Source organism: Esox lucius, chromosome 23 (assembly GCF_011004845.1).
Source record: "Esox lucius isolate fEsoLuc1 chromosome 23, fEsoLuc1.pri, whole genome shotgun sequence".
Taxonomy (NCBI): Eukaryota; Metazoa; Chordata; class Actinopteri; order Esociformes; family Esocidae; genus Esox; species Esox lucius.
This window is the reverse complement of record NC_047591.1, coordinates 20,802,279-20,827,895: the sequence shown is the minus strand read 5'-3', so window position 1 is coordinate 20,827,895 and position 25,617 is coordinate 20,802,279. Positions and strand designations below refer to the sequence as shown.

Sequence of the window (25,617 nt, the reverse complement as noted above, 5' to 3'; positions counted from 1 at the left end):
CCTTGACTGTGCCGCTCTCCATCTTGACCTAGATTCGACCCGGTGTTTTTTTTTGCCGTGTCCTGAGGCCCTGGCACGCCTTGCCGCCAGGACTTTCGTCGGTAATGGTTGGTAATCCCCATCCCACAATCCCCCAGTGTGTGCGCGCGGCCTGGGCCGGACTGGGGGGGGGGCTTGTTTTGAGACTGTGGTCTGTTCTACGCAGTGCTTTGGCACTGTGGTGAAGACAAACACTCGGTCACAAACGTTACCCCGCTCGTTTGTTTGGGACATTTCCAGCCTTAGTTTCAAGGTAACACCCAGAGCATGGGAGAATAAGGATAGGGCCCGTTTTGTGTAAGAAACTGCTTCGTCAGAAAGCCTGTAATGTTTGTCTTCTTTGGGTGGGTTGTCATTGTTTGTCAGCTTTGTGAGCGACCAATCACTGTTCATGTTTGGTAAGGGGCCGGGCTTAAGACCAATTAGGGATATGGGCTTATAAATACCATCCATTTTGTTATTGTGGTTTTATGTGCCATTCTATGGTTAGCTTCAGTAAAAAGCTGCACCTGTTCAAAGGAGTTTTTCCAAAGGGGCGTTAAAGGTCCAAAATAAAGCTATAAAACATGACCTTTTTTCACTTGGGTCCCCCCAGCCTTCGCTTTTATTTGCTGTTTAACAGCAGGTGGAAACACCAGTGTCGTGTTGCTTGAGGCCAGACCATCCAAACCTTTTTCAGCTGAAAAATCGCTCCTCTTACTAGTCAATTAGGGGAGTTTACTAAGCTGGCTTATTTCCTGCAACATGGCTGTCACTTAACCCCCTGAACATTTGAGGGTTTGGGGCTTTCGAACCAGGGTACGTTTTGGGTACTAGTCAGATGCCCTAACCACAAGGCCGCCCTGCCGGCTAGGATGTCACCATTATGCTGCGGGCCAGACAGAGACGCACCAGGGCTCACTTTTAAAGCCATTGGGACGGTCTGCCTGTGATCAAACACTCAGCCATCAAATGTCAGGGTGGACCGTTTTCCAATACCGTTAAATCTGTCAATCCATATTCCTGAGTGGGAGAGCGTGTATTGATTGTGTGTGTGTTTCATGGTACCCCCACCCCCCCAGACGGCGTGTTTCCGCGAGGAGAGGAACGTCCTGGTGAACGGAGACTGTCAGTGGATCACCACACTCCACTACGCCTTCCAGGACGACAACTTCTTGGTAACCACCACACGCACGCACTCAGGCACGTACGTACGCACGCGCACGCATGTTCTCCATTAAACACCCCCCCCCCTCCCCCCCACCCCCCCCCCCCTGTCTCCCCTCGGCAGTACCTTGTGATGGACTACTATGTGGGCGGTGACCTCTTGACCCTGCTCAGTAAGTTTGAGGACCGTCTGCCGGAGGACATGTCCAAGTTCTATGTGGCTGAGATGGTGCTGGCCATCCACTCTATACACCAGCAACACTACGTGCACAGGTGAGTGTGAGTGTGCGTGTGCGTGAGACTGGGCCTGTACCCAGACGTCCCACAGCCTTGATAGGATGTAGGAAATTGGGTTGGGGCTCTTCCTGGCAGCAGTGCCCCATGGGAAACGAAGTCCCGGCCTTCGTCCTGCCATCCCCTGCTTAGCCCTGGTTCTTCCTTCCCTCTCTAGTATACTCTGGCGTCCCCCTACCCACAAGTGTGCCCTTGTTGCCTCTTCTTGGAGAGTGTGGTGAGAAATCCAAGTACTGCATACATGTGTGACCATTTTGAAATCCGTTCGGACGAATCGAGAGAGAGTATTGGACGGCGGCCAGGAACCGGCAGGGTCTGATGCCATCTCGGCCCATGTTCCCTTTCCGTTATTCCCTGCCCCTTCTGAATGTTATTGGATTGGTGTAGTTGCCAACGGTGCGTTAAATGTATGTGTCAAGTGGGTCCTTGGGTGTGTCAAGTGGTTCCTTGGGTGTGTCAAGATTGACTTTTCCTTACGGCACTTCAGATCCAGAAACACCGGTGTGGCTTCAGTGCCAGCGAAAGGGGTCTTCTGCCAAATGGGGGGGGGAATCAACAGAAGCAAAGAGTGAATTGGGGGAAAGCCTTCTTTCTCACACTCTCTGCCTCTCACACATGCGTATGTGTGCGCACACACACACTCTGACAGTATTTATGGTCTGTTTGCACTCAAGTCCGATGCCTAACTAAACACGGAGAGACAATTCGGGTTTAACAAAACAGGCTTGCGGGCCCCGATCCAACACTTTTACTGGAGCTTTCATTTCCTTCCCTCCTTCCTTGAAGTCAGCACCGATCTGTATACGTTGGGATGGTGCCACGCCATCCTAATGCTCTCTCAGCAATAGACGACCGAGGGACGGAGGCTGTGTATGCTTGGGTTTGTAAAAGGGAGAGATGGAATGTGTGTGTGTGTGTGTGTGTGTGTGTAAAGAGAGATGTATAAACAATGGGGTGTTCTTGCGTCAATGTGCGCGCGCATAAGACTCTCTTTGTGTGTTTATGTGCTTGTAAATTGTGAATGGAACTTGTGTGTGTGTGTGTGTGTGTGTGTGTTTGTTCACGCCATGCCCGCTGTACCCATCATGGTGCCAGGGCTAGTACAACACAGGGCGCAGTGTGTGCGTGGTTTGCATCCAGTCGGAGGGAGAGACCACTGAGGGAGGGAGAGACCACTGAGGGAGGGAGAGACCACTGAGGGAGGGAGAGACCCCTGAGGGAGGGAGGGAGAGACCCCTGAGGGAGGGAGGGAGAGACCCCTGAGGGAGGGAGGGAGAGACCACTGAGGGAGGGAGGGAGAGACCACTGAGGGAGGGAGGGAGAGACCACTGAGGGAGGGAGGGAGGGAGGGAGGGAGAGACTACTGAGGGAGGGAGGGAGGGAGAGACTACTGAGGGAGGGCAAGAGAGGGGGATGAACAATGACAAGCTGTTAAGCTCAGAGAGCAGTCTAGAGACAAATGTTGCGTGGAGGGGTGTGTGGGTGTGTAGAACTGTACCAGCTCCATGTTGGTTTTAGGCACCTACCTCCTCCTGACCCCCCTGTCCCCCTCAGAGACATCAAGCCAGACAACGTGCTACTGGACATGAACGGTCACATCCGTCTGGCCGACTTCGGCTCCTGCCTGAAGATGATGCAGGACGGCACGGTGAGACGCTCACACAAACACATGTCATCTGGGTTTCCAAACTCTTGCATTTAATGGGTGCATCTGTAGTCATGGATTCAGATGCCCTAAAAAATGCCACTCTTTCATGCAGTTCCACATCATTTTACGGGACTTGAGACGGAACAGAATATCCTTATTTTTATTACACTTGCGACCAAATTGACAGGCTGCCAGGACGTAGACAGTTTAGAGCAGCCATTTAATTTTCAAACAGTTTTCAACCCGCACTAGTTGTTTTTGAAACACTGCAAAAGGCCTTAAAGCTGCTGCTAGTAGTTCCCTGTTAGCCGCTGCATGTTGTTCCCTGTTAGCCGCTGCGTGTTGTTCCCTGTTAGCCGCTGCGTGTTGTTCCCTGTTAGCCGCTGCGTGTTGTTCCCTGTTAGCCGCTGCGTGTAGTTCCCTGTTAGCCGCTGCGTGTTGTTCCCTGTTAGCCGCTGCGTGTTGTTCCCTGTTAGCCGCTGCGTGTAGTTCCCTGTTAGCCGCTGCGTGTAGTTCCCTGTTAGCCGCTGCGTGGAGTTCCCTGTTAGCCGCTGCGTGGAGTTCCCTGTTAGCCGCTGCGTGGAGTTCCCTGTTAGCCGCTGCGTGGAGTTCCCTGTTAGCCGCTGCGTGGAGTTCCCTGTTAGCCGCTGCGTGGAGTTCCCTGTTAGCCGCTGCGTGGAGTTCCCTGTTAGCCGCTGCGTGGAGTTCCCTGTTAGCCGCTGCGTGGAGTTCCCTGTTAGCCGCTGCGTGGAGTTCCCTGTTAGCCGCTGCGTGGAGTTCCCTGTTAGCCGCTGCGTGGAGTTCCCTGTTAGCCGCTGCTCAGCAATCAGCTGTGGTATTTGTCAAGTCCTGTTTGCTGTCCGGTTGCCATCATACATGCACTTCTGATCTGATAAAACACAATCCATAGCTATTGTTTTTAGATTAGCTATTGATTCTCAGGCTGAACCGCATGCAGAACCAGAGTGTGAAATATCATCTGTAGCGAATTGAAGGCTCATCTCTCTTCCTCTTTCTCGCTGTCCTTCACTCCCCTGACTGACTGATGGACACTGCATCTCCCTTGTCATAAGGAATTCCTATGTTGAGAGTAGCATGCCGTTTGGAAGAGAGATAAGAGGCTCTCACGATTAATTCGGGTCACTGATGAAGGACTTAATACAAAGGGCTAAATCATTTGTATTTAATCATTTGAATAGAGATTATAATTCTGTACATATAATAGACCCGGACAGGTGTTGTTTCAAACTGAGTTTTGTCACACCGATGTAGGGTGCCTTTGGAGTGAGCCCGGATCACCACGCCTTAAACCGCCGCTCGGGGAGGCCCGGTGAACGAGGACATTTCAGATTATTACCCACTGCACAGAAGTTGTCGTCATGGTCACCATCACAGAGAGTTGATAGGAATACCGTTATTTAATCCACTTACTTGCTTTTTTGCAGACCCCGAAAACATGGCCAAAAGACATGTGCTCCGCTTGATTTTATTCAGAATTTATTTTCGTCTGCATCGCTTGCGGACCGGCTAAATGCCCATAGTCGGTGGTTTTTACACAAATACAACACGACTGAAACCGTTGCAAGTTTTATTTATTTACCCCGTTGTGCGTTTCGTGATAGCAAATCTGTAATTAAAGCCTTGCCTCATGGCAGCCGGTTCCAGCGAGTTTGGGAGAGGTGCTCGAGCCGCTAGCCCGGATCTTTCGCGTCTCCCCTGGACCAATCTGGGACCAGGATTCGAGCCCTTCTCTTGCAATGACGCCGCAAGGCAGTGATTCTAATGCGGCGCCCTTCACGGGACTCAAAATGTATCATTTGTCCTTAAACCGAATCCATCAAAGATAATAATGTTTTCCCAGAGTCCCCGTTACTGCAACCCTCTTATTTGTGTCCCTCTTCCCCCTCTCCTCCAGGTCCAGTCGTCTGTGGCTGTGGGCACTCCAGACTACATTTCTCCTGAGATCCTGCAGGCCATGGAGGACGGCATGGGGAAGTACGGGCCGGAATGTGACTGGTGGTCCCTTGGCGTCTGCATGTACGAGATGCTCTATGGCGAGACCCCGTTCTACGCCGAGTCGCTGGTGGAGACCTACGGCAAGATCATGAACCACGAGGTATGCCCGAGGCAGCGGTCACGGCGTCCTGACGCGGGGGGGGTTTAGGTCGCGCCGACGGGCCGGTGAGGGGAAGTGGAAAGCGGAGGCTGTTAAGGACAGACGAGTACGGGTATGCGATAGAACAACACAGGCTGGAGCTGTTGCTCCCCAGTGGGGCCAGGGGCACAGGAAGGAGGGGGCCCCTGGTGCTTATCGAAATGTACGGGATTCAACTTGTCATCAGCATGCAAACTGTCCCGCTAACATGAAACCTGTGCATTATGTATTCCATTATGCATTAGGGTTAGAGGAAGCCAATAAAACTTCTAAAAAAATATATATATATGAGCGATCTTATACCCAAATGTATTGGCCATCAGTGCTAAGAATCCTGGCACATGAATAAAATAGGTTTTTTTTTGTATTTGTAATGACTTATTGATTGTTTGCTTCCCAAATGCAGTGTGCCTCAGAATGATATGCTACACGCGTCACACATCCTAAACGTGAATTATGAATCGGTTGATATAATCTGTCGTCATTAATGGATTTGTTTTTATCCGGATGCCCTGTGAGTGTGTAGATTCTATGCCCATTGGTGTTGCTCATCCCTAGCGTTCGTGGTTATTTCACTGGTAAGGCGCTGGTGTGTTTTCGTAAGATGCTGGCCTTTTAAACCGGCATGAGTATTTCCTGACGTTATCCAGGATAAGTGTCCCACCGAGGACCAGTTCCTGAAACCCTTGCCTTCGTTCTAGCAGCTATTTTGATCCAAGTCTGTCAGTTTTTTTTTTAAATTGAGCAAATTCTGTATTATCTAGAACATTCTCTCTCCGTCTCAGTGGTTCTCTTAAACACCCTCCCTTGTTCTGAGCCCCCTGATTCTCTTTTTTCTTTTTCCTCACTTTGACTGGCAATCCCTTTCTTGCTCTCTCTCTACTGCTCCCTCTTTCTAGTCCTTCACTCCGCTCTCTTTCTAATGGAATCGATTTCTTTTTTTTTATTGTCATTATAGTTGTCTGCTGTCATGACTGGTGTGCTAGAACCCTTTCATCCCTCTTTCTCTCATTCCTCATGATTCTTCTGCTGGCGGTTTTTGTATTGCGGTATATATTTGCTGTCTGATGAAACCTTGTTGTGTACATATGAGTAACTCTGTTTATTTCATGATTCAAGGACCAATGTATTTTTTTTATTTTTTTCTAGCTCAAGAAGGCTTAGTCAAAATAATTGGATGACAGTTTATTTTCTTCCATTTTCCTGTTTTATTGAACACAAGTCACAGCAACAATAACAAATGTTTAAATAGAATGTTTGACCTTAGTCTTTGCTGAATAAAAGAGGAATTTCAACAAACAAGCACTAATCGCCCCCAAAGGTGTGTAAAAGCACAAAAATGAACCCCTTTTTTTCGTTGGGAGATTTTTAAACAGGACTTAACGTTTTTACCTCTCCCTCCTACAGGAGCGTTTCCAGTTTCCCTCCAACATTAGTGATGTGTCGGAGGATGCCAAAGACTTGATCTCGCGCCTCATCTGTAGCCGTGAGCGCCGCCTGGGGCAGAATGGCATCGGTGACTTCAAGGACCACCCTTTCTTTGCCGGAATAGACTGGGAACACATCCGCTCCACCGAGGCTCCCTACATCCCTGACGTCAGCTCTCCTTCTGACACCTCCAACTTCGATGTGGATGACGACATTCTCAAAAACCCGGTGGGCAGCCTGGTGGAAGCAAGCAGACAGGATAATGCTAATTAGAAAATAGCTAACTAGCTAATGCTAACTAGAATATTGCTTACTAGCTAATGCTAACTAGAAAATAGCTAACTAGCTAATGCTAACTAGAAAATAGCTAACTAGCTAATGCTAACTAGAAAATAGCTAACTAGCTAATGCTAACTAGAAACAAGTTGGATATACAACGCTTACCAGAAACAAAGATGGCTAACTTTCCTATTCAGTATTTAAATTAATCTTTCAATGTTAAATTCCCAGATACGTCTGATGTTCTAGTTATCTGGAAATAATAAACCAGAAGTGTTCGCGGCCTCATAAACAGCCCAGGGTTAGCAGGTGTTTAGTGTTTTTACTTAACTTCTTAGACTGCCTAACTCAAATCGATGTGTTTGTCCCTCCCCAACAGGACATCGCCCCTCCTGTCTCACACACAGGCTTCACCGGCCAGCACCTCCCCTTTGTGGGCTTCACCTACACCACGGACAGCTGCTTTTCGGATGGCGGCAGCGTCAGCAGAGCTGGCCTGTCCGACGGGGGTTCCCTGGAGGGGGCGGACGAGGGGGACACGCGGGACCAGGAGAGTGGCCTGGAGGTGGAGGCCTTTGAGAGGAGGATCCGTCGGTTGGAGCAGGAGAAGCAGGAGTTGAGCCGCAAACTGCAGGGTGAGTTGGGGGTCGAGTGAAGAGCCACCTCGTAAACACACACACACACACACACACACCCCCAAACAGACACCCCACATCCAAGGGGTCAATTGTTTGTATGTTAACATTTTGTAAACAGTTTTATACAGACACTTGTTGGTGAAGAGTAACACGTGTAAGTGTGAATGTGAGAGCCGACTCCTTGACCTGTGTGTTTCCGCCTCTGACCCCCGTCCAGAATCCACCCAGGCCGTGCAGTCGCTACCCAGCACCCTGGGCCGAGACAAGGAGACGAAGAAGCTCAACGAAGAGATCGACCGGCTCAAGAAGAAACTGGCAGGTCAGTGCTGTCTGAGTGCAAAACGATCAGGCAGCGCAAAATATGTCGTCTGGCCACCACACGCTGTCTGAACATTTCAACCCGGGCCTGGGTCCAACTGGGGTCACAGACTTTGTTTGAGGGGAGCAAGATTTTTCAATGGGTTTCCGTGGTATTCCCACAAACATTCAAATACCGCTTTTCTCACCCGTTCAGATTATTCTCAGGGCCTTCACCTGTAATCAAAATATGTTTTTTTTGATAATTAATCTGAAGCAACTTCCCAATAAAATGGTAAGCATTTAGGAGCCATGACCCTAACCTTTCACCTTTCACCAACCGACTCCTAGACTCTGATAGGCTGGAGCATCAGCTGGAGGAGGCGGTGACACTGCGCCAGGACTACGAAAGCTCCGCCTCCAAGCTGAAGGCCCTGGACAAGCAGGTCAAAGCTCTGAGGCAGGAGAAGGAGGATATCCACAAGGTAACCTCACCGCCATCATCCCCCCTCACCCCCGTATCGCCCTTCTATCTGTCAGTTCATGCCGTGGCAAAAGGTCTTCCATTCCGTGCCTTGTGTAAGTCTTCCCCGGGGGGTGGGGTGACGTTGATAGATAGAGCTCTGGGGATTCATGTCGTGTTGTTCATCAGGGCTAATGTTGTTCACCTTCGCCTGTTACTGCATGACTCTTCACAGTGTGAAGCCTCATTGTATTTGACGTGCTTGACGCAGATGCTGGAACACACACACACACACCTCTTACCTGAAACACACACACACACACATACACACCCTAGATTCTGACCTGACACACACTAACAGATAATTGGATCACTGAGGTGTGTAAACACAAGGAGCTTTCTGTTCAGATTATTTCCATCCTGTCACGGGTTAGCAGGAGTCAGGATTCTGGGTAAACTGAACACATATTTGTCTAATTCCGTTAGCAGAAATATTTGACCACATCCTGCACCATCTGCTCTGGGAAAATGTTTGACCTCTCAGTTTTTTTTCTATTTAGTTGCCTCGACTAACCTTTACCTGCTCATAGGATTGTGACTGTGTCAGCTATGAACAGCTGACACAGTCACAATGATTTACCCTACAGCTGACACCGCTATGATTTAACCTAGCAAATTTTGAATTTACCTCGCATTTTAAGACTTTGACTGATGCAGTGGTATTTCACAATTAGTAGTCTTTACCTCTAGTGGGGCCGTGGGGAATTGCAGGGGTCTTGTGAAAATACCACTGTGAAAAAATCGTATAAAAAATCTTTTAAAGGGCATATTTCTTTTATTGTATTATGTACAAGTGTTTTGGAGAGCAATGGTTTGAGTCCATTCATTGGCAAGTATGTTAGGAAATGCTCAGAATTTTACTTGGTGTAATGTTGAAATTATTTCACAGCATACTGGTGAGGAGATTACGTATTTCACAGCATACAGATAATGGGGATATGATATATTTCACAGCATACAGATGAAGGGGAGATTATGAATTTCATGTTGAAAAACAATGGAATTTCCCCTGGGGTTGTTTCTGGTCACTGGCTACAGCTAATTGTCTGTGTATTTTTATAGTGGCAGTCAACTTTATAACTGGTCTCACTAATCATTTTCTTTCCTCTTCCGATCCCTCCGTTCCCTTACTTCTGTCACTCTTGCTTTCCTCCTTTCTCTTACTCCTTTCTCTCTGTTCCTCCTCTAATCTCAACACTTGTCGTTCTGTCTCTTTTGCCGCCATCTCTCTTTCCCGCCGTCTCTCTGTCCCCAATCTTTTCATCCCAACTCTCTCCATTTCACTCCATTACTCCAACCATCTTGCCGCCTCCTCCACCTACCCACCTTTTTCTACCTCACTCTTTCATCTCTATAACCTTCCTTTCCCTACCTCGCGCTCTTTCCCTACCTCGCGCTCTTTCCCTACCTCGCGCTCTTTCCCTACCTCGCGCTCTTTCCCTACCTCGCGCTCTTTCCCTACCTCGCGCTCTTTCCCTACCTCGCGCTCTTTCCCTACCTCGCGCTCTTTCCCTACCTCGCGCTCTTTCCCTACCTCGCGCTCTTTCCCTACCTCGCGCTCTTTCCCTACCTCGCGCTCTTTCCCTACCTCGCGCTCTTTCCCTACCTCGCGCTCTTTCCCTACCTCGCGCTCTTTCCCTACCTCGCGCTCTTTCCCTACCTCGCGCTCTTTCCCTACCTCGCGCTCTACTCTCATCTCCACCAAACAACAGCAATTGGTGGAGTCCTTGGAACGCCTCAAGTCCCAGACCAAGGAGCTGAAGGAGGCGCACAGCCAGCGGAAGTTGGCCTTGCAGGAGTTCTCTGAGTTGAGTGAGCGCATGGCGGACCTGCGCTCCACCAAGCAACGCCTTTCACGCCAGCTCCGCGACAAGGAGGAGGAGATGGACGCGGCTGTGCAGAAGGTGGATGCCATGCGCCAGGACATCCGAAAAACCGAGAAAGCCCGCAAGGAGGTGAGATGTCAAAGTTAACCAGAAAAATATTTGCTCGCTAATGCTAACACGTAGCGGGCAAGCTAACTTCATGACAATGGTGGAAAGATTTAAGACCGTGGTAACAAGCTTTCCTGTCTTAGTGGGTATTCCCCCTCCGTTAGTGTGGCTCCTTCATGCACTCACACCAGAGAAGAACAACTGCCTTTGATCTACTTATCCTTCCAGAACCAGAAACATTAGGCAATCTTTCACTCTGTGGTTATCCTCTGCAGGGCAATAAGTAGACCAGTGTGGCCCAGAGTGGAATGCCCCACTTTCTTTATAACTCAGGTTTTTTTTAACCCTTTGCCTTCTGATGTATAGCGTGTTAATATGAATGTTGCTGAATAATTTTTTAGCTTGCTAACATTTAGCTTGCTAACATTTAGCTTGTTAACACTTAGCTTGCTAACACTTAGCTTGCTAAAAATATTTTATAACTCTTAGCTTGATAATATTAAGCTTGATAACTCTTAGCTTGATAATATTATGCTTGCTGGCCTACCTTGATAATATTTTGGGAGGTACTTCGGGAGGTAGCTGGGCCGCACGTCAGTTTCCAAAACTCAAGACAGTGACTTTGTTAGCGACGTTTAGATGTTGTGGTACTTAACTTTCTGTGATGTGGGAATGATTGGGCGTATTGCTTGTTGGGTAATTTGTGTGCCTGGGCTCTGGTGTGCTTTCACACGCCTATGTGTACTATGACTATTGTGTGTCTGTGTATGTGCAAGAATTCCAGACCCACAACCACTGTTAGTGCTGTGGCTTCTCTTGTCTGACAGAACATAAACAACTTATCTTAACACACACACATACATGCGCGCGCAAACACACGTACGTATTTCTCCATCTAAATCCCGGTATTCCCTTGAGGGATTTGACTGTCTGGTGCTGTCTCTGGAAGCAGTGTAATGCTCTGCCTGGGGTGCTCTCACCCGCTTCCCCCAGGGGTGAGAGAACAATGACCAGCCAAAACAAGCCAGGGGCCACAACTGTTTACTGTGCCGGCTGTGTAAGTTCCTTGACCACTTTCCTCCACCTGCACCACCTCGAAGTGCTGCGTGGGAGACACACATTCCTATTGGGCGTTCTCCGTGTTGCCATGCCCCCCCCCCCCCCACACACACACACACACACACACGTTTGTTTTTGTGAAATGTGGGGACCAGAAAAACTAAATTCCATGCTCCCTTGCCCTAACCTTAACCCTAACCCTAACCTAACCCTAACCTTACCTAACCCTAACCCTAACCTTAACCTCAATAAAGTAACATTTATGGCTAAACTTTACCTAGATATAATGGCTAACCTTAACCCTAAACTTAACCAACAACACCTGGACCTTAAAGAAACCCCAATTCTAAGTCTAAAGTTAATTGTAAGTTTGACCCTAAAACTTAACCCTGAGCCAGAAAATGACTTTTGAAATGTGGGGACATGAAAAATGTCCCCACAAGTCACCTTGTTCAGGTTTTAGTATAGTTGTGGGGACAAAATGTCCTGACAAGTCACAAAAACAAACACACACACACACACACACACACACACAAAATACATGCACAAGGATATATGTGTGTCTGTTTCAGATTCACCGACATGAGGGTTTTGAAGTGGTAAAGGTGTTTTAAAGTGGTGTGTGCGTGTTAACCTCTGCATGGTGCCTTTGTCCTAGTTGGAGGCCCAGTTAGAAGACGCCAAGGCGGAGGCGTGTAAGGAGCGTAAGCTGCGCGAACACAGCGAGGTCTACTCCAAACAGCTGGAGATGGAGCTGGAGACGCTGAAGGTCAGGGCGCACACACACACACACACACACACACACACACACACACACACACACACACACACACACACACACATGCAAACACACTGTCATTGTTTTTCTTTTCTTGTGTTCATCCTAGGAGTGTTTTTTTTGGTGTTTATGAGTATAGGAAAGACTACACACAGCATGCCTCTCTTCTCCTTCACCTGTCTCATCTTCCTCTTCTCTGTCTCCTGTCCCCATCTCTCTTTCCCCCCCCCCCCCCCCGTTGGGCTGTGGGGTCTTCCTCCTGGTGTGGCTATAATATATCTATATCTGTGTGTTTTCTGTTGCTGTTGGCGTTGAGTCTTTGCTAACAGCTGGCCCCCATGTAGGCTGATAGGGGCTGGGCTTGACAGCATTAGACCACGGCCTATGGTTTGCCGTTCTAAACCACTCAGCGGTCTGAATGCCTCCAGGAAACCAGGGCAGCCTGACGTTCAGCGAGGGCCAATTCGGGGAGTCCCTTGGCTTCCTGGAAGCAATAATAATGATTATGGGCCAGAATGGGGGAAGAGCTTCAGATGTTCTTCTTGTTTTTGGGAGGATGCTAGCCTGCCTGCATGTCCTTTAGTCAGTCAGTTTTCTTTGGGCTTCTTCCTCCCTTGAGGTTGCCCTCCTTTGAACCCTTGTCACTCTTCCTGTTTCCCTCTTTTTTTTCTGCTCGTCTCTCTCCCTCTCCACCGCTGTGACCTGCCAATTTACCCCTCTTCCTCACCCTTCATTCAATCCAACACCCCCCGTTTCCCTCCGCCCTCTCCTTCCCTCACATGCTATTGCCTCTTTAGCCTGCCCTTAGGATGGAGCTTCTTACAAGGTTTCTGCGGCTTTGCATTTGATCAGAGTACATATAATATACTTCAAAAACGCTAAACCAGACACAGTTGGATGGAACATGGGGAATGTTGCGCTGTGCTGTGTGTGTAGAAAGTATAGTGACGAGTGAAGCCCTTAAGATTTTAATGTTAAAGAGGTTCTTTGTTTACACCCCTGGGCATTGATCGCACCCTCTTAAGCCTCACCTCGAACCATCTCTTGAAGGATTGGAATTAAACCTGTTAAGTCGTCACAGCATTTTCCAGCAGAAGGCTGTCACGTAAATGATTTGTGTGTATCTGCTCCTCTCTCCCTTGCCTGGTTTTAAAGTTTGACAGTTTCCACGTAGGACATTTCTCCCTCTCGTTCAAGTTGCACGTTCCCCCATAACTTGAGATCTGTGGCACAGCTGTGTTCATTTGAACCCCCCCCCCCAAAAAAAAATAAAAACGATTAAAACACCCGCCCCGCGGCCCCCTCCGCCCTCCCCAGGTCAAGCAGCAGGGTAGCGGGCGTGGTGGAGGGGGCAGCAGCCCCGAGCTGCAACAGGAATTGTCCAAGATGAAGTCCGAGCTGGACAAGAAGGTGCTGTTCTACGAGGAGGAGTTGGTCCGCCGCGAGGCCTCGCACACCAGCGAGCTCAAGGGCCTCCGGAAGGAGCTCCATGACTCTGAGGGGCAGCAGCTGTCGCTCCACAAGGAGCTGCTTGTGCTGAAGGACAAGCTGGAGAAGGCAAAGAGAGAGAGGTGGGTTCTTCATGTCTTCAAGCCTGGCGTTACGAGGTACGATTTGCCCGAGTTGTTGGCCAGGTTTTTGCCGAGTTAACAGTTAATGAGTTTGCCTTATCTGATTTGTGCGGACGTTGATTTTGACAAGTTTATTTTCGCGGCTTAAAGTTCTTACATTAGTCATCGAGAACATTTGTTATAATGTGGCCGGACGTGTTAGATGCAGCATGGGTTCAAATCCAGCGGGTTGCTTTCTTAGCCAGAACACGCTTGGAACACGCTTGGAACATGCTTGGCATGCAAAGTTCCTGATTTGTCCTAGTTTCTTAGCTTGTTATTAAGAAATGCAGCAGCCATAACAGAAGACAAGCCTGACCGCTCTCAGGAAGGTTGGGTTTGATTGGTCTGTGTCTTAGGTGTGTATATTCACACGTGCTTAGCATTTGTTCATTGACTCACTCAACAACAATCACTAAACAGTCGAACCAGTTCTTTTGTCTGGCAGGAACCCTCCCTAGGCTAGCTAGTGCCAACTCCTTTAACTAATTACCTGCAGTCGTTAAGTGTGCAACTGTGGCAAATTTGGAGTGGCAAGATTTGGTATATACAGTATCTCACAGAAGTGACAACACTGAAGAAATGTCACTTTGCTGTAATGTAAAGTAGTGAGTGTACAGCTTGTAGAACAGTGTAAATTTGCTGTCCCCTCAAAATAACTCAACACACAGCCATTAATGTCCAAACCGATGGCAACAAAAGTGAGTACACCCCAATCAGCTATTTTCCCTCCCCGGTGTCATGTGACTCGTTAGTGTTACAAGGTCTCAGGTGTGAATCGGGAGCAGGTGTGTTAAATTTGGTGTTTTGTTGCCAGCGGTTTTGATATTAATGGCTATGTGTTGAGAGATTGAGGGAACAGCAAATTTACCCTGTTATACACTCACTACTTCACATTGTAGCTTTACATTTCTTCAGTGTTGCCACATGAAAAGATATATAATCAAATATTTAGAAAAATGTGGGGGGTGCACTCACTTTTTGTAGATACTGTATGCAGGTATGTATGTATATATGCGTATGTGCTCCTGTGATTTTGTAATTACTGAACAGTCCCTGACCAGTCACATAGAATATCCAAAAATGTCTGTTATCTGTATTGATGATGTCTTTGGAGTTGCCAGGTGTGGGAACTTAGGCAGGTGTGAAATAAACCCAACCCAGCTGTTGCCTTCCATGACACTGTTTTCTTGTCTTAATCATCCTTCAAATCTCTTTGACACACATGATTTAATGATGAACAATTTTCTTCTTACAATTCTAAATGGAATAATTATTTCTGACTCATCAGAAGCCAACCAAAGATTTTTTAAATGTTTTATTCTGTCGCTCTTCAAATAGTGTGTATGTTTCTCCTGACCCCCCTTCTTTAACCCCCCACTCTAAAATGTAATTAATTGCTTAAACTGCAGATATGTTAACATGGAGAACTCATGCTGTGTGTGTGTGTGTGTGTGTGCGCGCGCGCAGGCAAACCGAGATGGACGAGGCCGTGGGCGCTCTAAAAGACAAGTCCGACCGTGACCGCAGCATGCTGACCGAGGAGAACCGAAAGCTCACAGCAGAGACGGAACGGGTGAGACTAACGTACAGACTGTCTTCACACGCTGTGGTTAAGACACAACACAGAGACTGTCTTCACACGCTGTGGTTAAGACACAACACAGAGACTGTCTTCACACGCTGTCACTGATTAATCTTTTTTTTTCTCTTCTCATTTTCAGCTTTACACGTTTGTGGACAAGCTGACCAGTCAGAACCGGCAGTTGGAGGACGAGCTGCAGGACCTGGCCTCTAAGAAGGAGAGCGTGGCTCACTGGGAGGCCCAGATCGCTGAGATCATCCAGTGGTGAGAGGGACAGCCGTAAGATGAGCAGGGCTGAGCAGCCTCACCTGTCTCTCCAACTGGTCCCGGACTGACTGACTGTGTGTGTGATCTCTGTAGGGTGAGTGATGAGAAAGATGCCCGCGGTTACCTACAGGCCCTGGCCTCCAAGATGACGGAGGAGCTGGAGTCCCTACGTAGCTCCAGCCTGGGCTCCAGAACCCTGGTAAGACGCACACCATTATAGTAACCGGTATTCGTCTGGCTCCATTGAAGTCCCCCTTGGACATCCCCCAGGCTGTACCGGTCTGGTCTCTCCATCCTCCAACCCGAGGGAGGAATGTTAAATGAAACGTGACCCTGAGTGCACTCCACGCTCCATTAGCTGGCCAGTCTTCGATGCACTTGTCGTCTTCCTTCCGCCGATTCCCATTAGGCTGGGCCAATTTAGGGAAGCCTCGGCGTTGGCGGCGCCGGCTTAATGGTATCCGCTTCCGGTGTCCGACCAGCTTTTCTGACATGTTTCCTTGGCCGGGCTTCGTGGCGGGCTGTGCCGTCAGATTGGATTTATTTTTCCGTAGTCACTGCTATGAACACTTAAGTGTTTATTGAGTGGATCTCCATTTGGGATGGGAGACACGGACCAGCTCTTGTTGGTGGCTGAAACGATAAAACAACAATGAAAAGTGGAGGGAAAATTTATATAGAGCCGTTGGAGTAGCCTCAAATTGCCTCATTTATTATTATTATTATTATTATTATTATTATTATTAGTGTGATTGTTACGATTTTCTAGCCGTTTAGACAATTGTTCTTTTACATGCTGATGAGTGGACCTTAAAACAGTCCCCTCCAGCTTTCCTTCCCTTTGCAGATTGTGTGTGTGTTGTGTGTGTGTGTGTGTGTGTGTGTGTGTGTATTGGGAGGTGCCCCACAAGTGTTGAGTGTTTTTCTGTTTTACCTTGCCACCCCCAGCAGGGCTCAGGCATGACCACGCCTCCTCTGAAGCCCTCACCGTCGGTTTGGGGGGACAAGAGGGTGAGTGTGTTCGTCGGCCTGAAGCATCCTCCAATCATTGACGGGTCATGGGACTGCTCTCATGTTGACTGGGTCTCCCGTCTGTCACTCATATGGCCCCGTTTATACCGATAAATGATTGGAACAGGGAATGAATTATCTTAGAACGGTTAGTTCCGTCTGAATTGTGACATGAAAGTAGGTTTGAGGTCCCCAGCTAGGGAGTATTTAAAAATACCTACGCGGCTTTAAAGCGTTCTGAGACCTAGAAAGCAAAGTTAGATTCTGAGTGAAAAGTCTTAAGAGATTGATCGGGCCTCGTGTGTCTCAAACTGCACTGACGAGACTCTACGCATATACGTTTCCCATTGCTCCTAAGAACCTAGGAACGCATCTGAAGGAGGCAGGGAATTGAGGCTACCCCTACCTGCAGGAACAGCACGAGGTAGTGGATGTGTGTAGGACGGAGCTCGTCGGAGAGCTTCCCCGCTTGTGCTGTATGAAGACTCCTCATGGTTGAATCTCCTAAACGATCCACTGTGTATTGACGTGTGTGTTGGGTGTCTGGCACGGTGTTGGGTGTCTCATTTACAGCAACTTATAGATCCCCAAGGTGATACTGAGACAAGTCTTCGTTCCAGATATCCGGCCCGTTCTCTCTTTATCTCTGTGATGATGGCTCACTCTCTTTCTATTTCTTTCTCTTTCTGTATCTGTCCATCTCTCTCTATCTCGCTATCTGTCTTTCTCGGTTGGCTAAATATTTCAGTCAGAGACAGAATGCAGGTCTGTGGGGTTTGACCTGTCAGTAGGCCTCATTTCCTGTCCGTTGGGCTGTGATGTCACACCGTCTGGCAGTTTGTCATCCCAGCTTTCTCGGGACAAGTCCGTTTGTCATTGGCTGCAGTGGAATGGCGCTTCCTCATTGGCTGTATTAATGTTAATGAAAACGATTCAACTGAAATGGTTACTAAGTAACATGTTTGCTGATAAACTGAGGCATTGTTGAAGCGAGTTAAATTGCCCACCCTCACGAATGAACGCATCTCCACCCTCACGAATGAACGCCGCTCCATTGCTTTCTTCCAAAAACCACCCAGTCACCGCGCTCTTTCTCCAGGACCCCCTGTGGAAGGTGCGTCGCAGCCAGAAGCTGGACATGTCGGCCCGCCTAGAGCTGCAGTCGGCACTGGACGCCGAGATCCGTGCCAAACAGCTGGTCCAGGAGGAGCTCCGCAAGGTCAAAGCCGCCAACATCTCTTTTGAAAGGTCAGCCTAAACCCCGAGACACCTGCGTCTAAAGCATTCATGTTCATCACCCCGCACGGTTGATTTCCGGCATTTTGCCATTCAAGTGGGAGATTCATCTTCTCCAGGGTCAAATGTTATGCGCGATAGGTAGCTAGTGGACGTAAATACATATTATTCTGATTTAGTGTGGACACGGCATTCAAATGGGTAAGATGGAGAAGAGTTATTTATAACCCGCTTCCTGTTTCTCTCCTCCATTTCCTTTTCTCCATTACGGTCTTCTCCGTTACTGTCTCCCTCTCTTGCAGTAAACTAAAGGAATCTGAGTCCAGGAGCAGAGAGATGGCGGAGCAGCTGGAGAGCCTGAAAAAAGACCTGGAGGAGAGCCGCTCCCGCTCCGACAAAGGTCAGCTGACTAGTCCCCGCCCCTAGCCGAGACCTTAATTTAACCCTGTCCCTAACTATGACCTTAACCCACAGTCTCAACGTTAAGTTAACCCTGACTCTAATTATTACCTTCAAATTAACTCTGACCATGAACTTAAACCTCATCGTAAACAAAAAAGTGCCCATGTCAAATTTTGCGCTGCCTAGGTAGGTTGTTTTTCTTCAGGGGTTTGTTTGGTTTCCTTTGATTATTGCTGTGGTATGTGTTCGTATTCACGCCACACTTACGTCACTTTACAGCTTCATTTTAAAATTGATGAAATAGACCTTTTCCTCATCAATCTACACACAATACCCAATAATTTTCAATGTATTAAAAAAAAAAAATCATAAAAAGAAACAGTTGTCACCTTAGAAGGTGCTTCAGTGTACTGATTCAAGAGGTCTGAATACTTATTTAAATGTGATACTTATCAGGGTTTTAGTTCTTTAATAAAATGAGTAACTTTTCAGTGACAAGTCTTGTTTTTGCTTGGTCATTATGGGGTATTGTTTGTTGATTGGTGAGGAAAAAATCTATTTAATTAACTATGGAATAAGGCTGTAACAATGTAGAGAAATACTAATTACTACGTCACACATAGAATAGTTTTCATGTGCTGCTATAGACAATATATATCTCTATAGAGTGATGTAAATTCTGGCTGTATTCAGACTACGCATCAGAAATAACTTTCCTTCTCTTCTAAAAGCAGGTCTGAAACTGCCGGATTTCCAAGATTCAATTTTTGAGTACTTCAACACCTCACCTTTGGCACACGACCTGACGTTCAGAGTGAGTGTCTCATCTCAACCTCCTTCGTCACCTTTCAGATCCAAACCTTAACACTGTCCCGCTCTTCTCTCTTTGAGTATCAGTGGTTGACCTGCTGTCCTGATGATACACGCGCGCACTCACAGTCTGGTGCTGTGGGCTTACTTGCTTACTCGCACAATGATAAACACGCAGATTACACCTGTGTTTGGACATGTTCAGGAAGACAAGTACTGGTCATAGCAAACCGACAGTCATGCGGACATGGGACTGCGGTGTCTTTGGTTGCGGTCTAGCACCTCCATGTGGTGGGTTGGGTGCCTGCAAGCTCAACTGGGGTTGTTGATCAGTGAAAGCCCTGGGTACTTTCTGATTGAGTAAGCAGTGTGATAAGAAGTGGAGTGTCTTTGCTGGGAGGTCAGTCAGAGGACACGTTTAGAACTTCGATTCTCCCTAGGCTCCTGGGACATACTGCGATCAGCCACGGTCGTAATCGAAGATTGGATTTGACGGCAGTAGAGGAAAAACTAAAACGAAATCCATAAAGAGACCCAGAAGTCCACACACCAACACACAACTTTTCAAAAATATTAGAGTGCCAAGCTCTGGATTTCATATCCCCAGGCCCTCTAATATACTCAATCACCTCATCACCCCAAATAACATCAAAGACACAGAGGGGGAAAACCAGTGGTATCATACTTCCTGACCTCCCTCTGCACATGGAATAAATCAGGGTTTTGTTACCCTTCAGTTCACGGTAACCTGATACAGTTTGAACAGTACGGACAGGATCTGTAGCTATAGGGCCAAAGTTATGAGAAGGGCTTAAGGCCACAAAGGGTGGAACAAGACCAGCAAGCGTAACGTTAGGAGGAAGTTGATTATGACTAAAAGGACTATATATAGAAATGCAGTAATTGTGGAATGATATTGTTTTGCCAGATTTATTTACCAGAAATTATTTTTGGTGCCTATAGAAGCGCCACGTAAAAATTCAGAATTTCTATTGACCAACAGAAGACAAGCTTGAGCACGCCAACAATGTTGAAGCAAAATCCCTCAGGCGTTTCCTTGTTGTTAATATTCTACACAGTTCGCTCAATTTCTAATCAAATGGTTTAACATGCACTGCCCATTGTAGGGAATCATTATGCCATCTAAATCGCTGTGTTTCTAATCTATGAAGACATATTATTTACAGCTTTCGTAAGCTGGTCACTAAAACAGTAGTGAAACGTGTTAGCTTTAGCGTGCCACCTGTCCTCAAGCAGCAGGCGTCACATAATGTACGTACATCTGGGACACGTTCCGTGGCTCATCTGCGTCAAGGTCGTAATAATAGATGTTTGTCAACACTGGAGCCACAATAGGTCAGCGTAAACAGCAAGGCCCAAGAAGACTGCTTTGTTTGGTGTTGGTTAAGGAGAACTGATTCTGGGACCGTTTTAACTCTGTTCTCTGTGTCATACATTGACATGGGCCCAGGTGGGGCTCTAGGCATGTCCTTTCAGTAAATGTTCACCTTCTCGCCTCTGGTCCCCCGGTGTGGTTTTATTGTGTGTACAAAATAACCCACATAAACCTCCCCCGAAAACCTGTGCTGTTTTTGTGTTCGTGTATCACCCTTCTACAAAAGGACTCGGTCTCGTCCTCGTCTGCATCCTCGCTGCTAGCGTTTTGGGATGAAGTAAGTTGGCTGCTCAGAGCTCCTTCCCCCGTTTTCTCTCAGTTAAACCCTAACCCCAGAGGAGGGTGTGCTGCCAGCGTGACGAAGGCTTGGAGGGAAGGATAGTTTTCTCCAAGTGTTTTTTTGTTGTCGTTGCATTTAGCAGATCCCCATTAGCACACTTTTTAGACTTCCGCTACATGTCTGTTACAGTAGCTTGCGTTAGAGCGTTTCCTGTCATTCTCCCCCTATAACAATAGTAATTATTATTATTGTTGCTATTACTAACAGGCTAGCTCCTAAGCATTTAGTGAAATACGATGACCGATTGGCTCTGTGTTTAGCTAAAGCCGAATTATCCAGAAGGATGGTGGTCATGCTGGAATAGAGCGTTTCATAGCTGGTGGCACTCTCCTCCCCTAGTTAACCTGCACCTTTAGGCCGCTATAGACTTTATGCAAACCTCTCGAACTCCGGAATGTATGCGTCATTTTCACACGTAGTCTTCCGACTTTGTTTTTCTTCTGTGGCTCGAATTTCAGACGGACCACGTGCAACACTCCATCTCCATGCTTGTGTGAAGTTTCTAGCGGCCTCATGCCCCTGCGTAGTTAATGTTGGGCCCTACAAGGTCAGCGAGTTAGCCGTTTAGAGTGTGCATCCGCATTAGCATCCTGAGCGTTAGCATTAACAAACCTAACTACTTATATTGTCAAACGTCTTTCAGCGCTCCCCTGTAGGGAGTAGTTAGCCTTAATTGTTAGCTGCCTCCACAACTAACGACTAGTCAAAACTAATTAAGCTTACGATATGATGGGACATATTTTTTGAGCCGGATCATTTCCGTGTGTCTAACCAGTGGAGGAATTCATTATCTTTACTTTGATTACATTTAAAATCTCAAATTATCTTCATGATTTTTGCAATATTCTTGTTACATTTGCCTGTGACAATGTTAGGCTACTAGTATTGGATGTAGACTAAAACACATTTGAGTTGATGTGCTCCATCATTAAACTTATCTGAATAATGAAAATAATGAACATTGCGTATTTGGTAAGTATTCTTTTGGTCATCTGTTAAATCTTTATACTTTTAAATGTAGATGAATCGATATGTTGTAGAACCACAAAGTAAACATCAAAGTGGATCGACAGTGATGAGCAATTGTGTTGAAGCTCGATCCTGAATGTCTCCGCTCCGTTGGTCTTGGGGTTACCTCTCTGTAAGGCCTGGAAATGAACCTGTGCTCTTGTGCAGATGCTATTTGTGACTGAGAGTCTTGCATCTTGCTCGTGACAATATTTCAGCACCGCACACGGCAGCCTTGTTTCAATTAACACACTTTGACACAGGCTTTTGAGACATGACCACTTAGCACCACCTACTGGCTGCCCAATGCAGGCTTTAGCCTGCCTGGATAATGTAGATTATAAATTATTCAGGGTCAGCGGTTGTTTGAAGGACCTGATGGGATTGATTTAGCTGGACATAGCTAGAACCCATACAGCACCTACAGACATGTCTCCACCCGCCACACACACACACACACGCACGCGAGCGAACACACAGAGACATATCTCCACACCCACACACCCACCCACACACCGGCATATCTCTAACCAAACACAGACACACATTCTCACATGGACATCATCCGTCCGTCCACACACACACGCACGCGAGCGAACACACAGAGACGCATCTCCACACCCACCCACACACACCCACACACACACCGGCATATCTCTAACCAAACACAGACACACATTCTCACACGGACATCATCCATCCGTCCGTCCACACACACACACACTCATCGGTCCCATCATCTCTCTCCCTTCTCCAGACCAGCTCCGTCAGCGAGATCGACACCGCGCCCCAGAAGTCGGACTTCCCCTCTCCGTCCCCCTCCGTGAGCTCCGAGCAGGATGTGAGTCCCGGCGCACTCACCCACACACACACACACACACACACACCTTCCTCAGTCTTTCTGTTGGTTATTTTTCTCCTAGTTTACCAGTTGGCTCGGTGGCATTTTATGCTGTTATTCACTATACTTATTGTTAATTAGTAACCCAGTGGGGTCCAGAGTGGTGACGTGGTCTAAGGCAATGCGTTACAATGTGGCTGAGCCATTGCGGCCCGGGATCGGGTGTCAGTCGTGGCACGGTGTCCTGCTCAAGTTATGGTGCAGACTGTCTCAGCATCACCTAGGTTGGTGGGACAAACAGTCGGAAAGTGTTGGAAAAAATGCAAACAAACGCGGGTAATTTCGTTTTACTCAAATTGACCTCTAAAGCTGACACTCGACCCCACTGCTAATTGGTCACTCACTGAATGATACACTTGTCCCAGTGAAATGTTTTGTGGTTTTCACATTTAGAAAACCAATCTTGTGTTAATTAGGCTGCAACTCATTGGTTTAGTGGCCCTGCTTCAGTGGATTCTCCATCCGTTTGGTGCCTTATGAACGCAACACAGCTCTGTGCTCTTCCCTTCTGGCCTGCTGACCTTTGACCTGTCACCCCTTTCTGTCTCCAGGAGCCAGTCCCCAAGCCCACGGCTGTCGCCCCTCCCACCCCCTCCCCAGTCTATCAGACATCGCTGCTGACTGCACCAAAGGTATCGCACCAACACACACATGCACACATGTGGTATTGCTGTCAAAGTGAGGACCAGAAATGTTGTATCCTTAAAAGAAAAATCTTGGCACCTAACCCTAAACTTAACCTCAAGTCTAAAACATGGTATTGTGTTTGTGATGACTGGCCAAGATGTCCTTACTTAAATAGCGTTCCAAGTAGGTTCCAATTCCAAGTAGGTCCTCACTTTTATGCCTATTTTCGTGCACGCGTGCACACACACACACACGTTGGTTTTTCTGTCCAACACAAACTGATTTCTCACGCACCTCTGTCAGATGGTCTCTGACACTTATGTCTTGGTGTGTGTGTGTGTGTGTGTGTGTTCACAGCCCAAAGCTCACCAGCTGAGCATCAAGACCTTCTCCAGTCCCACACAATGTACCCACTGTACTTCCCTAATGGTGGGTCTGATCCGTCAGGGCTACGCCTGCGAAGGTGAGTGTCTCTCTCACACACACACACACACACACACTCACAGACACACACGCTCAAATAAATACACACACACACAAAATGTATTTAGTATTCGAGAACTTGTGTGTCTATTAAATGTTGCTGCCCCATTTTCCTACGTATGTGTATTTTTTTTGGTTGGAATAAATAGACCAGAATATTATTTTTCTAAATGCTAATTCCGATATCAAATGTTTACATATGACGTGATATATTCTTTTAAATGACATGCTCTCCTTACGATCGACAATCAAAACGGTAGTCGTGTGTTCGCGTCCAGTCAGTCAGAATGACACATTATATAAAGCATAACTTACTGTTATCAAGCGGATGTAAGTTAACTAATTCAAGGGAAGATGGAATATAGTTGCTGAATTAATGTTATCTACGGAAAATTTATTTGGCCACAAAACGCTACGTAAAGTTCGGCTGTGGAATCTAAAGGCGGTTGAGAGTGCAGAACATTTTGAGTTAAGCAAATAGCATATAGCTGGCTAGCTTAGCTAACTTCTCTAGACTCCTCCATCCAATAAACAGTGTTATGAGTTGATAAATATCATCTTCTAGTTCTGTAGCCGACTTTTGCCTGTCAACCACACAGCTTCCTCCATCGCTCTGTTCTCACACGAACGGCCATTGAGCCAGTGTTACATGAGAGCTACACCCAGTCCCTCACACGTAATGTTGTAGCACTCATGTTGTGTCGGTAGTTTTTAAAAACATGAATTTCGGTTAGCCGAATACTATTCGTATAATAACACACACTATTCAGCTAGTGAAATATTGTCCAATTCTCACACACACACACAAGAACCACACACACACACACACACACACACAAGAAACACACACACACACACACAAGAACCACACAAACTCTCTGCCATCGATTCCGGTTAGTTGGAAGACTGGCTGGATTGTCCTCCCGTTTTCCTCCCATGTTGGTTCTGAGTAAACGGACTGAACAGGAGATTTGATTCTGCAGCTCAGCAACTGTATTGTGTTTATATTAATACCCCCCCCCCCTCTTTATCTCTCTCTGTTTCCAGTGTGTTCCTTTATCTGCCACGTATCCTGTAAAGACAATGCCCCCCTGGTCTGCCCCATCCCCCCAGAGCAGGCCAAGAGGCCGCTGGGCATCGACGTACAGAGGGGCATCGGCACGGCCTACAAAGGCTTTGTCAGGGTGAGAACATGCCTGTTGATTGGACACAAATTCTAGAAATGCACCGCCTAGAACGCTACGCATCTAGTGACTGATCACAAGCGTAGAAATGGACTGTTTAGAATGCTGCGCACCTGGTGACTGATCACAAACATAGAAATTGAATGTCTTGAACGTACCTTTCTGATGCTGCACTGATTGTCCCATTTAAGTGTGCAGTCAAAGGGGCTTTTCTTCCAGTAGAGTTATCATTTATGATCTCTTGACAGTCTTGACAATGACCTTTCCAAACATCGTGCGTCGTTTAGTTTTCGAGGTGATCATGCAAATAGACATTTTTCAAAGTTGCCTCCTTGATGTCACCGTTCACCTCAAAACATCTAGTAGACTGACGTGTGTTGGGAATAGAAGAACAGGCCTCTCAACTGAAAAGTAATTTCCCTCCAGATCCCCAAGCCCACGGGGGTGAAGAAGGGCTGGCAGAGGGCGTACGCTGTGGTGTGTGACTGCAAGCTCTTCCTGTATGAGGTCCCCGAGGGCAAGTCCACCCAGCCGGGGGT

General features: G+C 47.4%; 1 protein-coding gene across 1 annotated transcript in view; it reads left to right on the top strand.

Annotated features, from left to right (window-relative positions):
• The window catches only part of cdc42bpb (CDC42 binding protein kinase beta (DMPK-like)), a 66,247-nt gene that overhangs the window by 28,868 nt on the left and 11,762 nt on the right, over window positions 1-25,617 (top strand). Inside the window, 23 exon segments of the mRNA XM_034290069.1 lie at window positions 1,101-1,196; window positions 1,310-1,458; window positions 3,034-3,127; window positions 5,043-5,243; window positions 6,690-6,938; window positions 7,369-7,624; window positions 7,845-7,946; window positions 8,276-8,409; window positions 10,160-10,402; window positions 12,099-12,209; window positions 13,536-13,789; window positions 15,299-15,404; window positions 15,553-15,677; window positions 15,774-15,879; window positions 17,791-17,939; window positions 18,230-18,327; window positions 19,061-19,143; window positions 20,762-20,812; window positions 22,641-22,724; window positions 23,336-23,416; window positions 23,769-23,874; window positions 24,942-25,078; window positions 25,505-25,617. The exon segment at window positions 25,505-25,617 is cut by the window's right edge and continues 27 nt beyond it. Coding sequence (XP_034145960.1) covers window positions 1,101-1,196; window positions 1,310-1,458; window positions 3,034-3,127; window positions 5,043-5,243; window positions 6,690-6,938; window positions 7,369-7,624; window positions 7,845-7,946; window positions 8,276-8,409; window positions 10,160-10,402; window positions 12,099-12,209; window positions 13,536-13,789; window positions 15,299-15,404; window positions 15,553-15,677; window positions 15,774-15,879; window positions 17,791-17,939; window positions 18,230-18,327; window positions 19,061-19,143; window positions 20,762-20,812; window positions 22,641-22,724; window positions 23,336-23,416; window positions 23,769-23,874; window positions 24,942-25,078; window positions 25,505-25,617 — 3,128 coding nt within the window.